Below are 21,142 nucleotides of genomic sequence, written 5' to 3' on the forward strand. Positions count from 1 at the left end.
TTCAGCAACATTTGAGAGATCCCCAGACCCCACCTGCTCATATACTGTGGTATGATTTCAGGGATCTCTCAAGATTTGGTTGCTTAATTTTGCAAAGATTCAAGAAGAAATACTTCGCTAAAAAGGTGGGAAATTAAAGAACTCTAAATTTGAAGACCTAAGCTAGGTTTAACTTGGCCTCAGCATGCTGAGGAACCAAACGAATCGGTTTATATCTTAGTCTATGGTGAAAACCCAGGTTTCACGGTTAAAACACCTTGGCCTAGCATGCTGGACAACCTTCTAAGGTGCCTTCAAGGAAAGAGGACACCAGAAGAGGACAGGTAGTCCAACTGGACCGCCATTTCCTCCAGAAAGAGAACAACTAGGTTCCCTGAGGGAAAAGCTTCTTGCAAGGCTCCAGCTTCAAAGCATGTTGTGACTAAAGGACAACTCAACCTCAGCTGACGTCTCCACCACCCGCTGCCATGTGTTATCCCAGCTAAATCCTTCAAATATCCTCATCGGAAACATGTCCATTTCCAAAGCTGGCCAAGATCTGATAAGGCCCATTGCATCTGTTCCCCATTAGAAGCTGCAAGCTTGTTTCTCTGTGTGTGTTTCCAGGAAGACCCCTTGTACTGGGCCATGGTGCTCAGGCAAAATCCCATCTGGTGAACATTAAGGGAACGATAACATCTCTCTTTGGGAGGGTAGAAGGGTGTGCATGCGTGTGTGCATTTTTGTTTGGTTTTGGAATTGTGTTTGACTGTTACACTGATAGAAACCATGATATGTATCTCTCCCTCTCCCACCTCCATCTTCCAACAGGCACTGGGCCAAAATAGGTTGGTGGGATGCTCATGGCTTTTAAGTGTAATTCCTCATTTTCCTTCCATTAAGGACCACCACCAGTGGGACCTCAGAGGTTCTGTGCTAGGAAAGGTAGAAGGCCAGAGAAGAAGAGGGCAACTTGCTTGCAAGGTAGAAGGATTTGGTGTGCAACATTGGAAGACTTGAAAGAACAGGTTAGGGACAGTTTATCACAGAGAAGATCTACTTACGGGGTTGCTAGAAGTCCATTATGCTAGCACATAATGAAAATCAGAAAGCTGGTACAGCAGAGAGAGAGAGAGAGAGAGAGAGACCTAACTTGGAATCCTTCATCCTGAGATGCTAGTTTCTTTTATTGATAGGAAATAATCATTGTTTTCAAATATGGTGTCTAACATCTATTAATTGATAGGAGAACAATCTCTTGTGATTCCTCAGCTTTCTGCTAGATGATTCCACTTGTTCATGAGGTTCTCAGAATCCAAATTCTTTGCTTTTACGAGGTAGTTCAGCTTCATTTTTCCTCCAAAATTCACACGAGCCACTTAGATGGTCTTTTCTCATATTTAGAACCCAAATCCTTCTATTTGCTCTCATGATGATGATGATATCCATTCAGTTGTATGGCGATTCTATGGGCCAGGTGTCTCCACATCTTCTAATCTTGCACTACTTCTTTGAGTTGTTCTAAGCTCTGGCTGGTGTCAGCTTTGAGGGTGTCCACCCACCGGTGGGTGGACACCCTCAAAGCTGACACCAGCCAGAGCTTAGAACAACTGGTTTCCTTTTAGCGCTAACTCTTCCAAGCATAATTGCTTTCTCCAATGAATCCCCCCACATGGCACAGCCAAAGTAAGTGAGACACAGTTTTGTGATTTTCCCTTAAATAAAATGTTCCTTTAATTCAAAAACTTCCCTGCTTCAAGTTTTAAGGTTATGAAGCTTCTTATGAATTACATTGGGCAAATGTAAGGGCTTGTTTTTATGCACATTATGCTAACCCAAGTGTTTTAACCATGATTTTTTGAACAAGCCACCTCAGTTGGGGTTCACAGTGGAGGTCCAGCAGATACCTTTCCTAACGAGCCAAGCTCGGTTAGCTGTGTTCGTACGTTTTGGTGGCTCACCATGATGCAGCATCCGGTTAAGCTTGTCCACCTGCTCTGACTATGTAAGCCAGAAACCATGGTTTACAAGCCACAATTAAGTTAATTCTGTATAACACGCTAGGCTAAAACCAACAAGCCAGACTGGGTAGCTTAAAGAGGCGTAGGTGCTCAGAACAAGTTCTCCAACTACGCTGGAATGCCTTCCACCTCTCTACAATTTATGATAATTATTTCCAAATTGGCATCTCCGCAGCTAATCCAGTCTACATAAATCTCTTTCAACTTTGGGGGTGGTGTGTGTGCTTTATTTCAAGGGGAAGGAATGTGTAGATGGCCCTCCTACCCAAGGAGACCCGCTCCTCAGCATCTCCTGTTGTTGGATGACAACGGAGAACTCACACCCTTTCGATATATTTACTGGGCTTTGGTAGAAATGCGAGTTCTAACTGCGGCGTGAACCTGCCAGACTCCTGATGCTGCTGCTATGTTTTATCTCCACACAATGAAGTATGTAATGCTAATGGCAATGTAACGAGCGATGTTTCACAGCAAAAGGGAATCGAGTCGTTTTTTTGGGCCAAGACTTGTCCAGAATTGTTAATCAACCCCGGGAGTCTAAGAGGCAGAAACCACCCTGGCTGTTTAGTTCTCAGATAATAAAAATGAGCCAAGCATTATAAATAAATGGAGCCCTCCCTCTGAAATTTCCTCCCTGACATAAACCAGGCCTCCATTGCTATTTTTTTTTATAGCAAAGTTAAAAAATTCTCCACTGGAAGGAAAACTACCCTTCATCTTTCTCTCTTTCCCAGAGCTGCAATTCTTTCATTTTAATGAGCCTTAGTACCCTATGCCATCCATGCTAGTTAGAGCAGAGCAGCTACGTTAGGGGGAGAAGAGAGGGCAATTTTTAAGGGTTCAGAAGTTAGGGCTATCCATGCAAGAGGCCAAATCAGGGTAATAACACACCATGATGTGTTCACCTGTCAAATGGGCAAAAAACTTCTGGGCCCTAATGTTGTCTCTGCTGTAGGAGAAGGACAGGGAGAGCCTGGAGGTGGAGACAAGAGAGGAATCAGCCTGGAATCATTACGTTCCCACAAAACGGACCGAATCCAACCCTTCTTGAATTGACTCTTATCTAACACCAATTTAGTGCCGATCGTTAGTAGACTAGATTCTTGTGTACAGGTAAGAGGAATAAATCATCAGCTTAACTGGAACCTATTGGGTGGTCCTGGCATCCGTTCCCATAATATCTAAGTTGGAATTTCTAGGTTTTATGTATTTATTAAATGTATCTAAATTTACTCTCCTCTCTGGAACACTGAACCTCATCAGCATTACCTGATCCCAATTTTGCTCATCTTTCGGGAGGCCTTGAAATCAGGCATGGTGTCCAGGAGAATAACAAGAGTTGGTGGATGGTGGTTCCAGGAAGTATCTGTGTTGGTTAGTTGGGAATGTCACATCTATCTATATTACCGGATTTTTATATTTCTACATATCTGTATATCTTGAGAGCCAGTTTAGTGTCATGCTTAAGGCATCAGGCTTGTTTTGACAATGTTTTGACCTGGCACTAGAAGCAGTGGTGGGATTCACCCAGTTTGCATCACTTCGGCAGAACCGGTAGCTAATTTTTTGTTGCCCAGGCTCAGAATGGACTTCTGGAAGTGGCATCCACACAGAGAACCAGTTGTTCACATATTTGAATCTCACCACTGGATAGAGAGAGAGAGAGAGAGAGAGAGAGAGAGAGAGAGAGAGAGAGAGAGAGAGAGAGAGAGAGAGAGAGAGAGAGAGAGAGAGAGAGAGAGAAAGAAAGAAAGAAAGAAAGAAAGAAAGAAAGAAAGAAAGAAAGAAAGAAAGAAATACAGTGGTGTGATTCAGCCGGTTCGCACCACTTCAGCAGAACTGGTAGCTAATTTTTTTGTTGCCCAGGCCCAGAACGGACTTCCGGAAGTGGCATCCACACAGAGAACCGGTTGTTCACATATTTGAATCTCACCACTGACTAGAAGACGCAAGAAAGCATCTGCTAGCAAAATCAAGAAGGGTTCAGCAGGTCAGCTGCCCATTACAGTACAAGCTTTTTCCCACCCATGGTCATGGTTATATCAAGAGTGCAACTAACTCAGCTCTGTAGCAAGCTAACATTCTGAGCCAGAACTGGGACACTTGAAGGAGCTGTTCGTCACAGCAGACATGTGTTTTGAATCAAGGTTCTGTTTGCACATAACTCTGCCTCTCCTGGTATGCAGTATTATGAAATGCGAGCGTGCGTGTGTGTATACCCTTGCAAGTTCTAGTTTTTAAGGTTTTCCCATCCTCTTTCTCCCCCTCCCTTCTTGCTTTTTTTAGCATGCGACTGCCATCCTGTCGGCGCAGCTGGGAAAACCTGCAACCAAACCACCGGGCAATGTCCTTGCAAAGATGGTGTCACCGGCTTAACGTGCAATCGTTGTGCCAAAGGCTATCAGCAGAGTCGCTCCCCTGTAGCCCCCTGCATTAGTGAGTAAGATAAGATAACCGTTATTGTCATTTTTTTTTTACTGTGAGCTCACTGGCACACATTAAAAATGAAATTCTGTTGCCTGCTCTCAAAAGAATATATATATATCTACCCATGCATGTACATAACACATGTTAATACTGTATGGAACAAAACTGTGACTGTAACAAGGAAAACAGGTCGTGAAGAGGATGTGTAGGCCTTTTCCAAGGAGTAACTCCAATATTTCAGTTTCCACTGTCCATAAATAGTTCTCCAGTCAAACGTTAAAAATTAGGCTCCCCCAACAAATAGGAGAGATAAAAAGGAGAAAAAAAGGGGAAAAAGGAAAACATAAAATTTATCCCAAGGTCCGATGCTACCCACCTGCCAAGGTTATAATCCAAAATGTCTTGTTAGCAGTAATTCCTTACCACTCACTCTGTCTTTAAATAGCTTGTAAAATCACAGCTCAAGCAGTACTTATAATCCGGAAAAGCCAGATGGCTTCGAAATAGTTTATATATATTTAGTTATACATACATAACACATGTTAATACTATATGGAACAAAACCGTGACTGAGTCTGGATGTTCTGCTTCAGATACCACAAAGCCCCGTCCTCCCAGAAGGTAACAAGGAAAACAGGTCATAAAGAGTGTTGCGTCCTTGGCGGGAAAACAGACACGAGAAGCAGCTGGAGTTCTCAGTTTCTTTTATTCAGCGTTCAGCTTACAGGAAGATGGCTTCAGCCTCGCCCAAACGCCTCGCAGCCTCTTATATAGGCAACTCCCGGGTAAATGGGTTACTTTTTCCCGCGCCAGCACCCGCGCATGCGCACGGCGCTGGCGACAGCCTGTCTGGTCCCGTGCAGCTTTGCACCTGCCCGGGACTGCCTGCAAACGCCCGAGCCGTTTGCAAAGGCTCGGGACATAACACCCCTTTCCCCCGGGCTAAAACTACTACCAACATACAACATTTATTTTATATGACATTTTGCTCCCCAGTGCTCCCACTGTTTACTGGCCTTTGCCTTGCCAGCAATGTTATGTAGTCTTCTAGGTACTTAGGAGATTTCTTTGCTCTCTGTGACCTTCTTAGCTGTGGATTACTGGCATAAGTCCCTGACTGGAGGGAGGCGTGAGCCTGTTCTCTCTATTGTGCCCTGGTGTCTTCCAAGGACTGTGCCCCGATGCCTGGCCTGCTTGCTTGCCCACCGGGGCTCGTCAGGACAGGGCTTCGGTTACTTGTGACCTGGTTGACCTACCTAGCTGTAGACCCTCAGGCCCCTTGAAGTGATAGCCGCTGCTGGGCGTCTCTGTAGAACCTCCTAGGTCAGTCCAAGACCTGTCAGGAGGCTGTCCATCCCCTGAACCCCATTCTGTGTTCGGGCTCGTGTGGGTTTCTGTACTTTCCCAAAACTCAGGTGTTCCCTGATTTGTGCTAGGGTTGTTGTAGTCGGGACTTGGTTCCTCGACTAACTCTGTGTATGTTTGACCCCCTGTAGGATTTGGGGTAAGGTCAGGCCAACCTTGGGAATTGTGTGCCAGTTCTCTTGCGGGGAATGATTGTTGGGATGCCCCCGGGTATCCTCCGTTGCTGGAGTGCTGTGTGATGTGTGTGGAAAGTGAGTATGCCCCCGGGGTGACTCCCTGGCTGGAGTAGGCGTGGATGCCTGGTAGTTAGGTAAGCTCATGGAATTCCTGTTCGGAGCTCTCGCGGAACCCTGGGATGGGCCGTTTGTGGCTCCCTCAGTGGAGATGGGCAGCAGCTCGTGCCCTTCCCTTTGCTCCAAAGGGTCCCCCTCCCCCCCTGGAAAAGACCCAGGAGTCTCAGCAGAAAAGTCTCGCCTAGAGCGAAGTTGGTCGATGTGCCGACGCAGGACACGACCGTTGTCCAGGGCAACCTCGTAGGAGAGAGGGCCTGTGATCCTGGAAACAGAAGCGGGGACCCATGTATGACCAGGCCCGTAATTGCGAGCCCAAACCGGGGCACCCACAAGTAGTTGTCTAGGTGCCCTAGGATGTGAGGTAGATGAAGGCAGTCTGTCCGGATGCAACCGGTCAAGTCTAGTAGTAAGTTGGCGCCACCAACGAAGTTCAGCTGGACTTCTCCCTGTAGAAGTGGACGGTGTGGTGCGATAAGAAAGGAGAAAGTCAGCCAACCTGTGATGCCAGTCCCCGTAGGTGAGTATCTTCAAGGCGTCCTTTGCGATGCGCACCATGCGTTCAGCCATACCGTTGGTGGACGGGTGAAAAGGCGCAGACGTGGCATGACGAATCAGGTTTGCCTGTAAGAAAGCTTGGAATTCGGAGGAGGTGAATGAGGGCGTTGTCGGACACAATGACATCTGGCAGCCCGTGTGCAGCAAAAATCCCCCTCAGTACCTGAATAGTCTTTGCAGTGGTGGTGGATGAGACAGGCACAACCTCAAGCCATTTTGAATGGCTGTCAACAAGGACCAAGAAGAACTGGCCCTGAAAGGGCCCAGCGTAGTCAATGTGCACCTAGACCATGGGGACTGTGTTTCCTCCCATCTATGCACAGGAGCTTGGGGCATCTCTGGGCGAGATCGTTGGCACAGGTGGCATGCGTGTACCTTAGCTTCAATATCTTTATCTAAAGCAGGCCACCACAAGTGGCTTCGTGCAAGAGCCTTCATACGAACAATGCCAGGATGACCCAGGATGACCCTCGTGGAGGGATTCTAAGACCCTAGTCCTCATTGAGGTGGGAATGACAACTCTGTTTCCCCAAAGCAGACAACCCTGAGAAAGGGACAGTTCGTTCCTTTTGGACCAGAAACTCTGAAACTCAGGACTAGGGCAGTGCTCAGGCCACCCGGACAGGACCCAGGAGCGGACACGTGAAAGTGTGTGATCTGTACCTGTTTCAGCGGTAACATCCCTGGCACTAAGAGGGAGCTCGGGCAAGGCTTGGATTGATAGAATGTTGACAGCTGGCGCGGGGTCAGCTTCTACTACTGGCAGAGGCAACCTACTGAGGCCATCAGCATGGCCCATTTCTTTCCCAGGCTTGTGGAGTAATGAAAAATCATATGCAGACAAGAAAATAGACCACCTAAGCATTCTAGGGGAAATGATGTGGGGAGTCTGCTTACGTGTGGTAAACAGTCCCAGCAGAGGCTTATGGTCAGTGAAGACCGTGAAATGCCTGCCATATAGAAAATCGTGGAATTTTTTAATTCCAGCAACAACAGCCAGAGCCTCCCTGTCTATCTGAGCGTAGTTGCGCTCGGCAGAAGACAGTGTTCTGGAGTAGTATGCAATAGGAACCTGAGTTCCATCAGACCTGAGGTGACTCAGGACAGCTCCAACCCCGTAGGGGGATGCATCACAAGCGATGCACACAGGAAGAGACTCGTTGAAATGTGCAAGAACACTGTTAGAAGTGAGCAAGGCCTTGACTTCTTTAAAGCAAGCCTCATGTGCTTGTGACCACAGCCACACAGCTTGTTTGTCTAGTAGCCTGTGAAGAGGCTCAGCTACACTAGCTTTATGTGGAAGAAAAGAATTGTAGAAATTCAGGAGGCCTAGGAAGGCCTGAAGTTCGGCCTTAGACTTTGGCCTGGGTGCTTCTAAAATAGCAGTTAGTTTGGATTCAGCAGGATGAATCCCAGCAGCATCAATTTTGAATCCCAGAAATTCAGTAGAAGGCACCCCGATCTTGCATTTGTCTTTTCTGAGCTTGAGGCCTGATTCCCTGAATCTTAACAGGACAGCCCTAAGTCTTTCAGCTAGAATGTGTGTGGAGTCTCCTGCAATCAAGACATCGTCAAAGTAGGGGCAGACCCTGTATCTAGTTCCATAGATAATGGAACCCCTTGTAGCTTCACGTTGAGTGACAGCTTTTTCTTCATGGGCTTGTGTGTGCCTGTTCTACAGATGCTTCTTCGCGAAGCGCAAAACCCTACCCTATTCTGGCTGGGGAATCTGGTACCTTTCAGGCGTTCTTCTTGGGGTTGTGCCTTTCGTCGGCTCAGACACACAGCTGCAATATGCCCTTGTTTGCCGCATGCCCGGCAGGTAGCGGAGCGGAACTTGCAGTCGGTTCTCCTGTGGCGACCTCCACAGCCGATGCACTTGAGCAGAGCCGAAGAGCTTCCCTTCTGGTTCTCTTCCTTCGCGGGGTGTAGACGGTCGACTTCCTCGTCCGGATCCTCCTCGGAGTTTCGTCGGACGTCTTCCTGGTGCACGGACGCACCCTCTGCACTGTTTCTGATCGGCCGCATGTTTTTGATGGCGCCGCCTGCTGCTTCTTCTGCGGTGACTTCCCTTAAGGCGTCTTGGAAGGATAATTCTTCCTTGGCAAAAAGTCTCTGTTGTAGCTCTCGATGCCTTAGCCCGCACACGAATCGGTCCCTCAGTCGTTCCTCGAGGTCCTTGAACTCGCAGGGCTTGGCGGCCTTCCGTAGCGCGGCGATGTATTCCTTGGCTGTTTCACCGGACCGTTGATCCCTCTGCTCGAAGGTGTGGCGCCATGAGATAACGGACACCTTGGGGTGGAAGTGCTCTTTCAGCAGCTTCTTCAGGTCTGCGTAGCTTACAGACTCTACTGGAACAGGTGCTACAAGATTTTCTGCGATTTCGAAGGCGTCTTGGCCGCAAACGCAAAGCAGGGTGGCGGCCTTCAAGCTATCTTCCCTCACTTGGTTTGCCTTGAAGTAGTTCTCCATTCTGGATACGTAGGACTCCCACCGCTCTGGATGTGAGACGTCGAATTCCGAAAGCCTTCCGATTTTCGCCATCTTCGGATCTTCAGGAGACGGGTCTATCAGCCAGCCTACCCCCGAATGCGCACCGGATTGGCGGGTAGCTGCCGAGTCGACGCCGTTCCTCTTCCGCCGCTCAGGACTCCTTGGGTAAGCTTACACTTTTTCCTTTCCAGGTAGTGCAAGGCATCCCACCCTCGTCGCCAGTGTTGCGTCCTTGGCGGGAAAACAGACACGAGAAGCAGCTGGAGTTCTCAGTTTCTTTTATTCAGCGTTCAGCTTACAGGAAGATGGCTTCAGCCTCGCCCAAACGCCTCGCAGCCTCTTATATAGGCAACTCCCGGGTAAATGGGTTACTTTTCCCGCGCCAGCACCCGCGCATGCGCACGGCGCTGGCGACAGCCTGTCTGGTCCCGGGCAGCTTTGCACCTGCCCGGGACTGCCTGCAAACGCCCGAGCCGTTTGCAAAGGCTCGGGACATAACAAAGAGGATGTGTAACATTGTGGACCCTGGTCAAGTGTCCCTTACATGCCATATCTTGGACAGATGGAAGTGAACTATCAATAATCTTTTCTGCTGTCCTCACCACTCTCTGCACTGCCTTCCTGTCTGAAGCAGGGATGCTTCCAAATCAGACTGTAATATGAGAGGATGCTCTTGATCGTCCTTCTGTAGAAAGTGGAAAGGACAGGGGAAGTAAGATGTACTTTTCTAAATATTCTGCATGCTTTCCATGCCACTTTTGGAAGGAAAAAAAAACAAAGTGTTCTGTGATTTATTATTGATTTATTTCTGAAACAAATTTAGATGGCCACCTGACTCGGACATAGCTGACTCCAATGGCTTTCAACATTTAAAAATCCAAAAATATAAAAAAACACCCAACCCATCTACACCCCCCCCCCCATGGCAACAATAACCCAATCAAATCTCTACTTGATATAAGATTTCCTGCCTCAGCAGGGGGTTGGACTAGAAGACCTCCAAGGTCCCTTCCAACTCTGTTATTCTATTCTACTTGGTTGTCTCCCTCTCCGTTTATGGTCTGCTGACACAACCATGTTTTTAGGCCCTTTCAGAAAAGCTACAAATATTTTATCAGTACCATGCAACATACTTAATTCAGTTATTGAATTAACTCACTTTCCAGGTTTTCAAGAGTGAACCACACATTCACCAATGAAATTAGCTAAATCCCTCTCCAAAGTCTAACCAAGATTGACATTAAGTGACCAAGTTTTAAAAAAAATAAACTAACGGTGATTAGCATATTGTCAAAATGTAGCCAAGAGGTTTTTAAGTGGTAGGTCTAACTTTGTTGTATGAATCCAGCCATGGGATTGCACATTAGTAAAGGGAGGCCATCTGCCAGGCATCTGTTGCTGTTAAATCAATCTCTTTTAAATGTAAAAACCAGCCTGTGGTTTATAAAATTTGGGGTTAACTTTCATGCGAACTTTGGAAGAAAACGCAAGTCAGCTAAGAAAGCTTTTCGCTTTTTGTTTGCAGAAATCCCGGTTGTCAACCCAACATCGGTGGTCACCAGCACTGAAGAACCAGCAGGTAAGTAATCATTGAATTGGGTATTTGAGTACAGGTACTCCTTGATTTACAACAGTTCATTTAGTGACCATTCAAAGTTACAACAGCCCTGGAAAAAGTGACTTATGGCCATTTCTCATAGTTACAACCTTTGCAGCATCCCCATGATCACATGATCAGAAATTCAGACACTTGGCAACTGGTTCATACTTATGACCATTGCTGTGTCCCAAGGTCATGTGATCCACTTTTGTGACCTTCTGACAAAGCAAAGTCAATGGGGAAGCCAGATTCACTTAACAACCAGGTTAAAAATGTATCAACTGCAGTGATTCATTTAACAATGGTGGGATGGAAGGACATAAAATGGGGCAAAACTCACTTAACAAATGTCTCACAACAACAGAAATTTTGGGTTCAGTTGTGCTTGTAAGTCGAGGACTATCTGTATTCAGAGCAACCATACTTCTAAATTCCACTTCTTTCAACTTTCTCCTCAAATCTTGACTCTGTCCCGGAGAAAAAAGCACTACACAGCATACAGATGGGTCCAGACAAAGTGGCAGGGAAGGGACGTAACGGTTGAAATGGTTACTGGCAGGCATTTACACATGGATGAAACCCTACAAAAAGAGCATTTTGGTGGGAATGTGCATGGAGATTTCTTTTAAGTGAAATTTCACCAAGGTCTCAGTACAACCGTGCAGGCGCATAAGCTCCTCAAGAAAATTGTGTGAATAATCACATCTAGATTTCAGTTGTTTACATGTGTTTTGTCAATCACACATGCTCTTTTGGGAACCAAGGGGGGGGGGAGATGCAAGAACTTAAGAAAGTATGCATGTTCAATTCTGGAATTAATTTTAGAAATTCCCTTCTTTAACATTCCAAAGGAATGGAATGCAGGATGCAGTGAGGAACAGAAACAGAGCGAGGGAATTATTGTATCCTGCATACCAATGGTAAACCTATTCTTCCAAAAACATGTCTCACATCTCCAAAATTGCACAAGAGAGATGAAGTAGGGAGATGCCACCAGGCTCAGGAGCATCCAGATTTCATAGAGATGTATAGAAAATGTTTAGGCATGGAGTCTCCTCAAAAGTGGGGTAGAATAGAAGTAAAGATAGGAATTGAATGTCCAGTGAGAAAGTTCAGGTCTACACATGAAGATCCAATTAAACTGATTTATTGTTACTCATGCCTATGGACAGGAATCTTCTCAACTGGAGAAGTGGGGAGAAAAGGGAGGAGAGTGGTGAAGGAAAGAGAAGAGGAGAGGAAGAAGAGGGAAGTAGGGAAGAGAAGAAAGGGAGAAAAAAGGTAGAGAAGAAGGAGTGTGGATACAGTGAAAGGGGAAATGGGCGAGCAACACCAAAAGTCATGTGTATGTATTTATTTCATTTTATTAAAAGTCTCTTATATATGAATGTAAAAAGAATGTATGTTAATATCTGATAAATATCATGGTATATGTATGGGGGAGAATTTGGAAAAATAAAAAATAAAAAAAATTATTTAAAAAAAAGGAATCTTCTCAACTAAGGGTTAGTTAGCACCTGCTAGGAGTTAGATAAGGGTCAACGGAATTCAAGGGAGGGGGTTGAACTTTGCTTGCTTGTGACTACATAAAAATTCTAGGCTGATCCCTCTTTTAACTCCTTCCCTCTTTCTTCCACTCCTTCCTTCCTGTACACTGACTTATTGACAGCTCCTGCAGACTGAAGGAATCTATTTAGAGACCCCATCTCCTCAAATTGCTATTCTCTCAATCCATCATCCCACTCAATCAATGCTCAACAGATGTTTTCTGTTGGTTCCCTTCCATAGACATCTGCTGAAATTTCCATGCTAAAACTAAATCTATCACCAGGTTTGTCTGGGCGGATGAAATTGGCCTGGTTTCCTTCAACTGCTTTTTTTTTTTTTTTTGTCAATGTAAAACAACATTTTAAATCTTCTTCATTTTTGGAAAATGACCAAAGAAATTCAACAAAGGGTCCACAGATTGTTTTCTTTCTTTCTGATTTTCCTCCAAAGGGGGGAGAACCCAGTCAGCAAGTGTCCTTAAAACTAGGCAGCATCAAAACCATAGAATAGAATAACAAATTTGGAAGGGACCTTGGAGGTCATCTAGTCTAACCCTCTATTCAAGCAGGAGACCCTATGCCATTCCAGACAATTGGCTGTCTAGTCTCTTCTTAAAAGCGTGCAGTGATGGAGCACCCATAATTTCTGGAGGAAGGTTGTTCTACTGATTAATTGTTTTTACCATCAGGAAATTTTTCCTTAGTTCTAGGTTGCTTCTCTCCTTGGTTAGTTTCCATCCATTGCTTCTTGTCCTGCCTTCAGGCGCTTTGGAGAATAGGTTGACACCCCCCCCCCTCTTCTTTGTGGCAGCCCCTCAAATATTGGAACACTACTATCATGTCTCCCCAGTCCTTCTTTCACACAAAAAACGTTTCACAAAGAAGCATACTTTCTCTGGCTGCCACATGCTAGCTTTCTGAGGGCTCAAATGTTCTTAATCCCCATCGTATCTTCTCATGCACAAGGGGACAAATGAGTGCAAATCTACAGCTTCTCAGGGAAAAAAAACGTGCACAATTTAAATGCAAACATTTGTGCCGTTTTCTGTAAAAGAATTACCAAGTGCTACAATAGAGCAAGCTTAGGTGAAAACACATGGAAGGCTAAAAAGGACCAGAAGTGGAATCAAGCTCAAAAATTGCCACTATGTAGGCATTTATTGATTACAGTAATATTGCCTGGCCTAAAGACTGATGATCAGTGTACCTTGATAGGACACTGCAAAAAGGGGCATCTTGATGGGATGGTGGAGGGCAATTTGTTCCTCCCTTTGGAGTGTTACAGAGGTCTTCAGGAAAGACTGCACCCATCAATCAAATTGCTTACATAATCGCATCCAAATTGCTTCTGCATAGCCTTTCCAGTCCCCTCCATGACATCAACTACCAGTGAGTGAGCCGTACCATAAAATGCTGTGGAACCAAGAGGGCTCTTTCTTAGGTTTCATGAGACATCTCCTTACCCACAAGAACATAGAATAACAGCATTGGAAGGGACTTTGGAGGTCTTCTACGCCAATCCCCAGCTCAAGCAGGAGACCTTATGCCATTCTGGACAATGGCTACCCAGTCTGTTCTTGAAAACCTCCAGTGATGAAGGCAACTTCTGAAGGCAAGCTGTTCTACTGGTTAATTGTCCTCACTGTTAGGAAGTTTCCCCTTAATTCCAGGTTGCTTCTCCATCCATTGTTTCTTGTCCTGCCTTCAGGTGCTTTGGTAAATAAGTTGACCCCTTCCTCTTTGTGGCAACCTCTCAAATACTGGAAGGCTGCTATCATGTCCCCGCTACAATAATCCTTCTTTTCTCTAGAGTAGCCAAACCCAAATCCTGTAACCGTTCCTCATATGTTTTAGTCTCCAGGCCTTTGTTCCAGTGTGTTTGTCCTCTCAGTGTGTTTGTGCTGTTCTAAGTAATGTTCTTATGCAGCTTCAGTTGTGGGAAGTTGGGTTATTGCTTTGGGTGCTGTGGGTGGTTTTTCAGAACACCTGTGTTTCTAGTTTGCCATCATGGCTTCTACTGATCAGGATATCCAGGAAGGGTAGTTGTTTTCTTCTTCTCTGATAAACTGGATTCATTTGAAGATGGTTTGTTGATGATTTTGTGGGTGATATTTAACTGGGCCTTTTTTTATTCTGGTGAAGGTGTCACCTACATATCTGATCCATATTTTTGGCTGTGTTTGTGGAAGTGCAATCGCTCCCGGTTGTTGTATTATGACCTCCACTATATCTAAGCTACAAATATTTGTCTTTATTGGTCTTTGATTAGCTTGTACCCAGAAATTGCTCAAACAGTATCACTGGAAAAAAAAAGAAACTAATGACTGCTCCTCACAATTACGACAGTCATAGCATCCCCACAGTCAAATGATCACCACTTGGGCACTTGACCCAGTTTTTCACAATTGCTCTTCTGGGTCAAGAATGTGATTTCACTCACTTCTTGCAAAAAAAAGGTACAAATTGCTCCCAATTTGATATCAAGGCGTAGAGTTCAGAATCTTCAGATTTTTAAATGAGGGGTGTTTTCTATAGCCACCAAGGGACACTGAAAAAATACCTCCCCAGTAAATTAATGTTGAATAATCCATTTATGCTTGGTTTATGATTGCATATTGCCTATTAATGGGCATTATTAGGATATGGGTGAAGATAAGCCATGGATCAGTTCTCCTGGGCTACAAAAAAGAAAGATTCAATCTCCGGGGGGGGGGGTCTTATAATTTAGGCTTTGAGATCCTGTTTTGCATCTTTAGGGATGGATTTAAAAAGGTGGACAATATAAAACATTCCCACCATCTAGAGGAGGGGTCTTCAAACTTGGCCCTTTTGTGACTTGTGGACTTCAACTCCCAGAATTCCTCAGCCAGTCATAAAAGGGCCAAGTTTGAAGACCCCTGGTCTGGATCTAAGCCTGCGGTTTCATCAAAATGGCCAACTGAGGAATTCTGGGAGTTGAAGTCCACAAGTCATAAAAGGGCCAAGTTTGAAGACCCATGATCTAGAGAGATAGTGGAGCAGAAAACTATTCAAATACCTCAGCTTACTGCAAAACTGCAACGTCCTCCGACATCTGGGCTGTTAAGTACCGCAATGCGGGACATCAAAGAAGGAATACATCAGGAAAAAGGGTGGAAGCGAGGTATTGGTTTCAGTAAATCGTCGTTCCAGGTTAAATTCCAAAAAGAAAACATGGAAATGTTGTTTTGGTTGGAAAAAATATAAAATAAACTGAGTGAGGAGCTCTGGTAAGTTCAGCAGAGGAAGTCAGCTAAGTAGTCTGCCGAATTATCTGTGGTTTTCTCTCTAGACACACTGCTCCTTGTTCAAATGTAGGTCTTTTGCTTTTTGTCAAATGTTCCCAAGGATTTTTTTTCTCTCTCTCATCTATCCTTTGTAACCCACCAACCTGGGTATAGGATAGATAGATAGATAGATAGATAGATAGATAGATAGATAGATAGATAGATAGATAGACCATGTCATCTTCTCACCCTGTTGGAAAAAACTAACACTAGCAATAGCACTTAGACTTATATACTGCTTCATGGTGCTTTACAGCCTTCTCTAAGCGGTTTACAGAGTCAGCATATGGCCCCCAACAATTTGGATCCTTATTTTACCAACTTCGGAAGGATGGAAGGCTGAGGCAACCTTGAGCTGGTCAGGATCGAACTGCTGGCAGTCGGCAGAGTTAGCCTGCAATACTGCATTCTAACCACTGCACCACCAGGGCTCTTAACAGTCTGATAGACAACTCGGTTGCCCACTAGTCCAGTGTTTCTCAGCCTCAGCCACCTCAAGACGTGAGAACTTCAATTCCCAGAATTCCTTAGCCAACCACGTTGGCTCAGGGGAATTCTGGGAGTTGAAATCACTTTCTTCTGTGCCATCATAACGTCAAAGAGTTGCTAAACGAACATTTTGTAAATTGAGGAATTTCAAAATCACAAAAGGGAGGCTGCATAGGAACAACGAACCAGTCTCTAATACCGATGTGGCTGTTCTCCTTGCAGCATGTATTTCATAAATGTTTTCTTGATTCCTGGAGCATTTTTAGCCCTTTTAGCCTGTTAAAGGGGAGTAGCAGCCCTGCTACTTTGATCAGGCAAAATCTAGTCCAGGAGCCGGCTCTGTAATTCGAATATGATTGGAACCTGGCTGAAGTAGTTGCGTGTGATCTCCAAGCAAGCGGAAGCCCGCCACAAAATCCATACGGGAATAAAGGCAAACAACCCGGAGTGTACATCCCCTGATGAAATGGAGAAAGGAGACATTGTTTTAGACCAGTGGTTCTCAACCTGTGGGTCGGGACCCCATTTGGGGTCAAACGACCATTTCACGGGGGTCGCTAAACAACGCAGTCTGCCATTTTTTTCCCCTTTTCCTTAGCTGTGCTACTCCCTTTTATTCTATTGGCTTTTGAAAGCCAATAAAATAGACTCTCTTGAATAGAGTCTAATTCTATTGGCTTTCCAAAGCCAACAGGAATTGTCCAGGCTGTCTCTGCCCTGCTGAGCCCGCCCAAAGTCCCATTCTGCAAACGGTGCTGAACCAGTTGAGTAGTCCTCGACTTACGACCGGTTGAGTAGTCCTCGACTTACGACCGGCTGGGGGGGTCGCGGCATTAAAAAGGTTGAGAACCACTGTTTTAGACCCAAAGTGATAATTAGATAATGTATAGAAAAAGTGCAGGCCTGCTTTTTATTAATTTTGCTAATGCATCCTATTAAAAAGTTCCTGATATTTTTGGGGACAAAGGTTGCATTATCTTCCAAATAACATTTAACGTTTAATGCATGTGAGTTTGTGTGTGTATGTGTGTGTCTGTCTGTCTGTTTGTGTATGTGTGTCTGTGTCTGTGTGTCTGTGATACATCAGTTCTTGTTCTTAGTATGGAGTTCGTTCAGATTGTTAGCTTAAGTATCTGGGCTATCTGCAACTCATCTATTTTGGCTCAAAGTTGCTATTTCAGTTTAATTTCAGAGGAAGGAAGCATTAAGTTGTGCTGGCCTTTCCCAACCTTTATTTACCCTCTTTTGGACTCCCAAGTCTCAGAAATCTTGTTCTGACGTGGCATTCTGGGAACTATAATTTGAAGGAACTGATTGGGCAAGACTGGATTCCCCACAGGGGAGAAAAACCTTTCCTTAGTCTCCACTGGATCAAGATCAAGTTGGCCACGAGGATCCATCACTACGAAATTTAGATTTTTTTTTTTAATGGAATGAGGTTCAATTCACAATAAGCCTTGTTTCCACACCAGAACAAGAAACCATCTCAAACAAATCAGCAGAGAAGTGTAGTTGAGGAGTCATTTCTAACGAGGCCCAAGAAATCAAGACACGCCACTGGAATGCTTGTTGGACAGTTCCCCAAGTAGATTACGAGCAGCTGCCTGTAGTCTCTTGAAATGCGAGAATTACACCGTCCAATTGTGAATAGCCAACTCTTCAAATCCAGTTGCTGCTTGTTGTTGACATGTGTGTCAGAGAACGAGTGTTTTGAATAACCTGATTTGGCAGAGACGTTGCCCAAGCGTCTTCCATCTCGCTCCCTTTGCAGACAATTATTATGTTCTGTTCTCTATGGTTTGCTGCTTTCTTAACATGCTGACATTTAGAAATGGAATTTACTTCAGTAAATAAACCCTACTGCGAATGTGTTTGGATGGAGCAAGTCAGGTCAACATTACCCCGGTTCTCCTCACTCAGATTTAGCCTTTAGTCAAAAGCATTGGTCTTGTCTTCAGTTATTCCTCTTGGTCAACCTTAAGACTTGTGGACTTCAACTCCCAGAATTCCCCAGCCAGCATGGGGAGTTGAAGTCCACAAGTCTTAAAGTTGCCCCACTTTGGAGACCCCACAAAACTGGGTTGCTCCCTAGTCTTTTCTGTTCTCAGTGGGTCCCTCACTTCCTTGGATCCACCAGGAGCAGGGTTCTCCAAACTTGTCAACCTTCCCAGCCAGCATGGGGAGTTGAAGTCCACAAGTCTTACGTTTGCCAATTTTGGAGATCCCTACTCTTAGTGGATCCAGCGAGAGACTCAGTGAGAACAGAGAAGATTAGGGAGCAGAGAAGACGCTGGACCTTTAACCCTTCAAGTTCCTTCTGAGAGTTGAAGGTTCTTAGTTCCAACCAGTTGGCTTCTATCCACAGGAGAGAGAGGGGCCTCTTGCCCTTGGAAAGAACCTTGAGGTGGCCCTGATGGCATTCTGGTCATGGGAAACATTCGTCCTCCCCTTCTCCCCCCTTCTTTCCCTCCCCCATCTCAATACAACCAGGCATTTCATCTCCCAAGCTTAAGCCCACAGCAGGTGTGTCGGATTCTTTGAAGGACGTAGAAACAGACCTCTGTTTGTTTCAGAAGTTCTATATTTCAGGTGTTCCAGCTCTTCCAGCAAATGCCCCCAGACATCCCCAAACTTTGCTTTTCTCCCTCTCCCTGTTTCTTTTCTGCCTTCCATACAGTTCCAAAATAATCTTTACATCCCGTAGCTGCATAGTGAGGGAGAGACAGCACAGCATCCGTTAAAATTTATTTTATTTCATTGTATTGGTCTGATTTTTGTTTCTTTCTCGGTTTGATTTTTATTTCTTTACCTTATCCCTTTGACTTTGCGTTAAGCTCCTACGCTGCCCTGAAAGCAACACCCAGGCCCTTGTGTATAAGAGAGAACGTATGAATAAATCCGATGTTAAATAAGCATTAAAAATAAGCAAATGGGCAACGTTCATATGTCCCTGCGAAGAAAACTTAAGTTCAGCCCTAGTTCAAACCAAGTCTTTAGGCTGAGCGGCAAAATGTGCTGACTAGGAATCTGGACGAAGTAAAAGGTCATTAGGCCTTCCTTCCTTTATTTATTTATTTCACTTTATTTATTTTATGGCAAGTTCAGAGGAAAAATACACAAGCACAGAGAAGGAAAGAAACCAATTAATTACAGCCCAAAGTACAAAAACCACAAACTATAAACAAAAGTTGAAAAAGAGGAGGACGCTACAAGAACTAAGGGGAAAAAAAACAAATATATAACAAAGGCAACAAGGGGGGGGGGAGGAAAAAAAAGTAAATTATAAACAAGCTAAGTGTGCCTGGTCATGAAATTGGCACCAAAAAGAAAATATACTGTATCGTTTTTTGACAAGTAGGAAATATTGTCTTCTTTTAACGGATAAATTAAAGTACATCCAGTTACTTCTCTGGATAATTTTGGTAGCAATTCCTCGTGTCCATGGCTAGTTTCTTAAAAACAGTCCAATTAGATTTTTCTTGAAATTTCCGTTGCTAAACGAGACCGTTGTTACGTCAGTTTTGCCCCATTTTATGACCATTCTTGCCACAGTTGTTAAGTGAATCACTGCAGTTGCTAAATTAGTAGCATAGCTGTGAAGTGAATCTGGCTTCCCCCATTGACTTTGCTTGTCACAAAAAGAGATCATGTGACTCCAGGACACTGCAACTGTCATAAATGTGAGTCAGTGGCCAAGCGCCAAGAACCTTTCCCACCTCAAGTCCAATGGTCCACATTATTGCCATATGTAAAAAATATAGAATAGCAGAATTGGAAGAGACCTTGGAGGTCTTCTAATCCAACCTCCTTCCCAAGCAGGAGAAGCTAAAGCATTCTGGAAAAATGGCTGTCCAGTCTCTTCTTTAAAAACTCCAATGTTGGAGAACCCACATCCTCTCATTAATTGTTCTCACTTCTCCTTGGTTCTAGGTTGCTTCTCTCTTTAATGATCTTCCATCTGTTGTTTCTTGTCCTGCCCTCTGGTGCTTTGGAGAATCGGTCGATCTCTCTTCCATGGGGCAGCCCTTCAAATGTTGGAAGACTGCTATCATATCCATCTCTAGTCCTTCTCTTTGTTAGACTAGACCAGGGGTAGGCAACCTTGGCTCTTTTATGACTCATGGACTTCAACTCCCAGAATTCCTGAGCCAGCCATGCTGAGGGGAAAGAGAAAGGTTTCCAAACTGAGCCATGCTGGCTCAGGAATTCTGGGAGTTGAAGTCCACGAGTCATAAAAGAGCCCAGGTTGCCTACCCCTGGACTAGACAAAACATTTAAACCTATTTGGTGATCTAGTCAACCACATTTGGTTGAATGAAGGCTGGACTCTTTATGGGCTCTCTAAAACAGAAGTCTCCAACCTTTTGGCCACCAGGGACCAGTTCTGTGGAGAGAGTTTTTTCCACAGACCGGAGAGTGTGTGGTTTTGTGTGCTGCCTGCATCTCAACGGATGGGGCTTTGCTTGTTTGTGTGGACCGGTTGCTGGCATGCCGTGGCCCAGTACCGGTCCACAGACCGGGGGTTGGGGATCCCTGCTCTATAGGACCATAAACCTTCCTTGCCATTTCATGTGACCCAATCTGCGCGTGCCTATGTTGACTACACAATTATGGGCCATCACACCCAGCTTCTTGTGCCACTTTTGGTCTCCCGGTGCTGGCCGAGTGCCCAAGTCCATCACAGGTTCCCCAGCGCTCCGTCACACCCCTAATTCAGCTGCCGCACGAACAGTCCTGAAGGAATTCACCAGGAAAAGGCTTGTAGCCGTAACACCTAATTAAGTTACATCTCTCTTAAAACAAAATATTCCTGTCCAAAAACACAAAAAGAAAAGAAAAAGGCCAGAGAAATAAACCAGATGTGCAAACTTGCTCAGTCTTTCTCTTTCATATTGTGCAAACGGAGACAGGCTCAGAAAGCTGATGCCAAATCTCGACTGGTGAAAATATTTCAAGAAAGTTAATGGAAGCCGAAGCCAGCAGCTCTTAGTTATGGCAATTTTGCCCTGTTTTCGTTTTTTTACAGTATGTCCCGCTTCATTCAGCTGTGTCCTGCGTTCATCTTGTT

The 21,142-nt window shown here is 44.9% G+C and overlaps 1 protein-coding gene across 1 annotated transcript in view; it reads left to right on the top strand.

Moving 5' to 3' along the window:
• NTN3 (netrin 3) overlaps nucleotides 1–21,142 on the top strand; it is a 93,180-nt gene that overhangs the window by 57,956 nt on the left and 14,082 nt on the right. Inside the window, exons 4-5 of the mRNA XM_039360719.1 lie at nucleotides 4,287–4,436; nucleotides 10,659–10,712. Coding sequence (XP_039216653.1) covers nucleotides 4,287–4,436; nucleotides 10,659–10,712 — 204 coding nt within the window. The remainder of the gene's footprint in view (nucleotides 1–4,286; nucleotides 4,437–10,658; nucleotides 10,713–21,142) is intronic.

Source organism: Crotalus tigris, unplaced genomic scaffold (genome assembly GCF_016545835.1).
Source record: "Crotalus tigris isolate CLP2741 ecotype Arizona unplaced genomic scaffold, ASM1654583v1 scf7180000019173.45859301935:6455823, whole genome shotgun sequence".
NCBI classification, from domain to species: domain Eukaryota; kingdom Metazoa; phylum Chordata; class Lepidosauria; order Squamata; family Viperidae; genus Crotalus; species Crotalus tigris.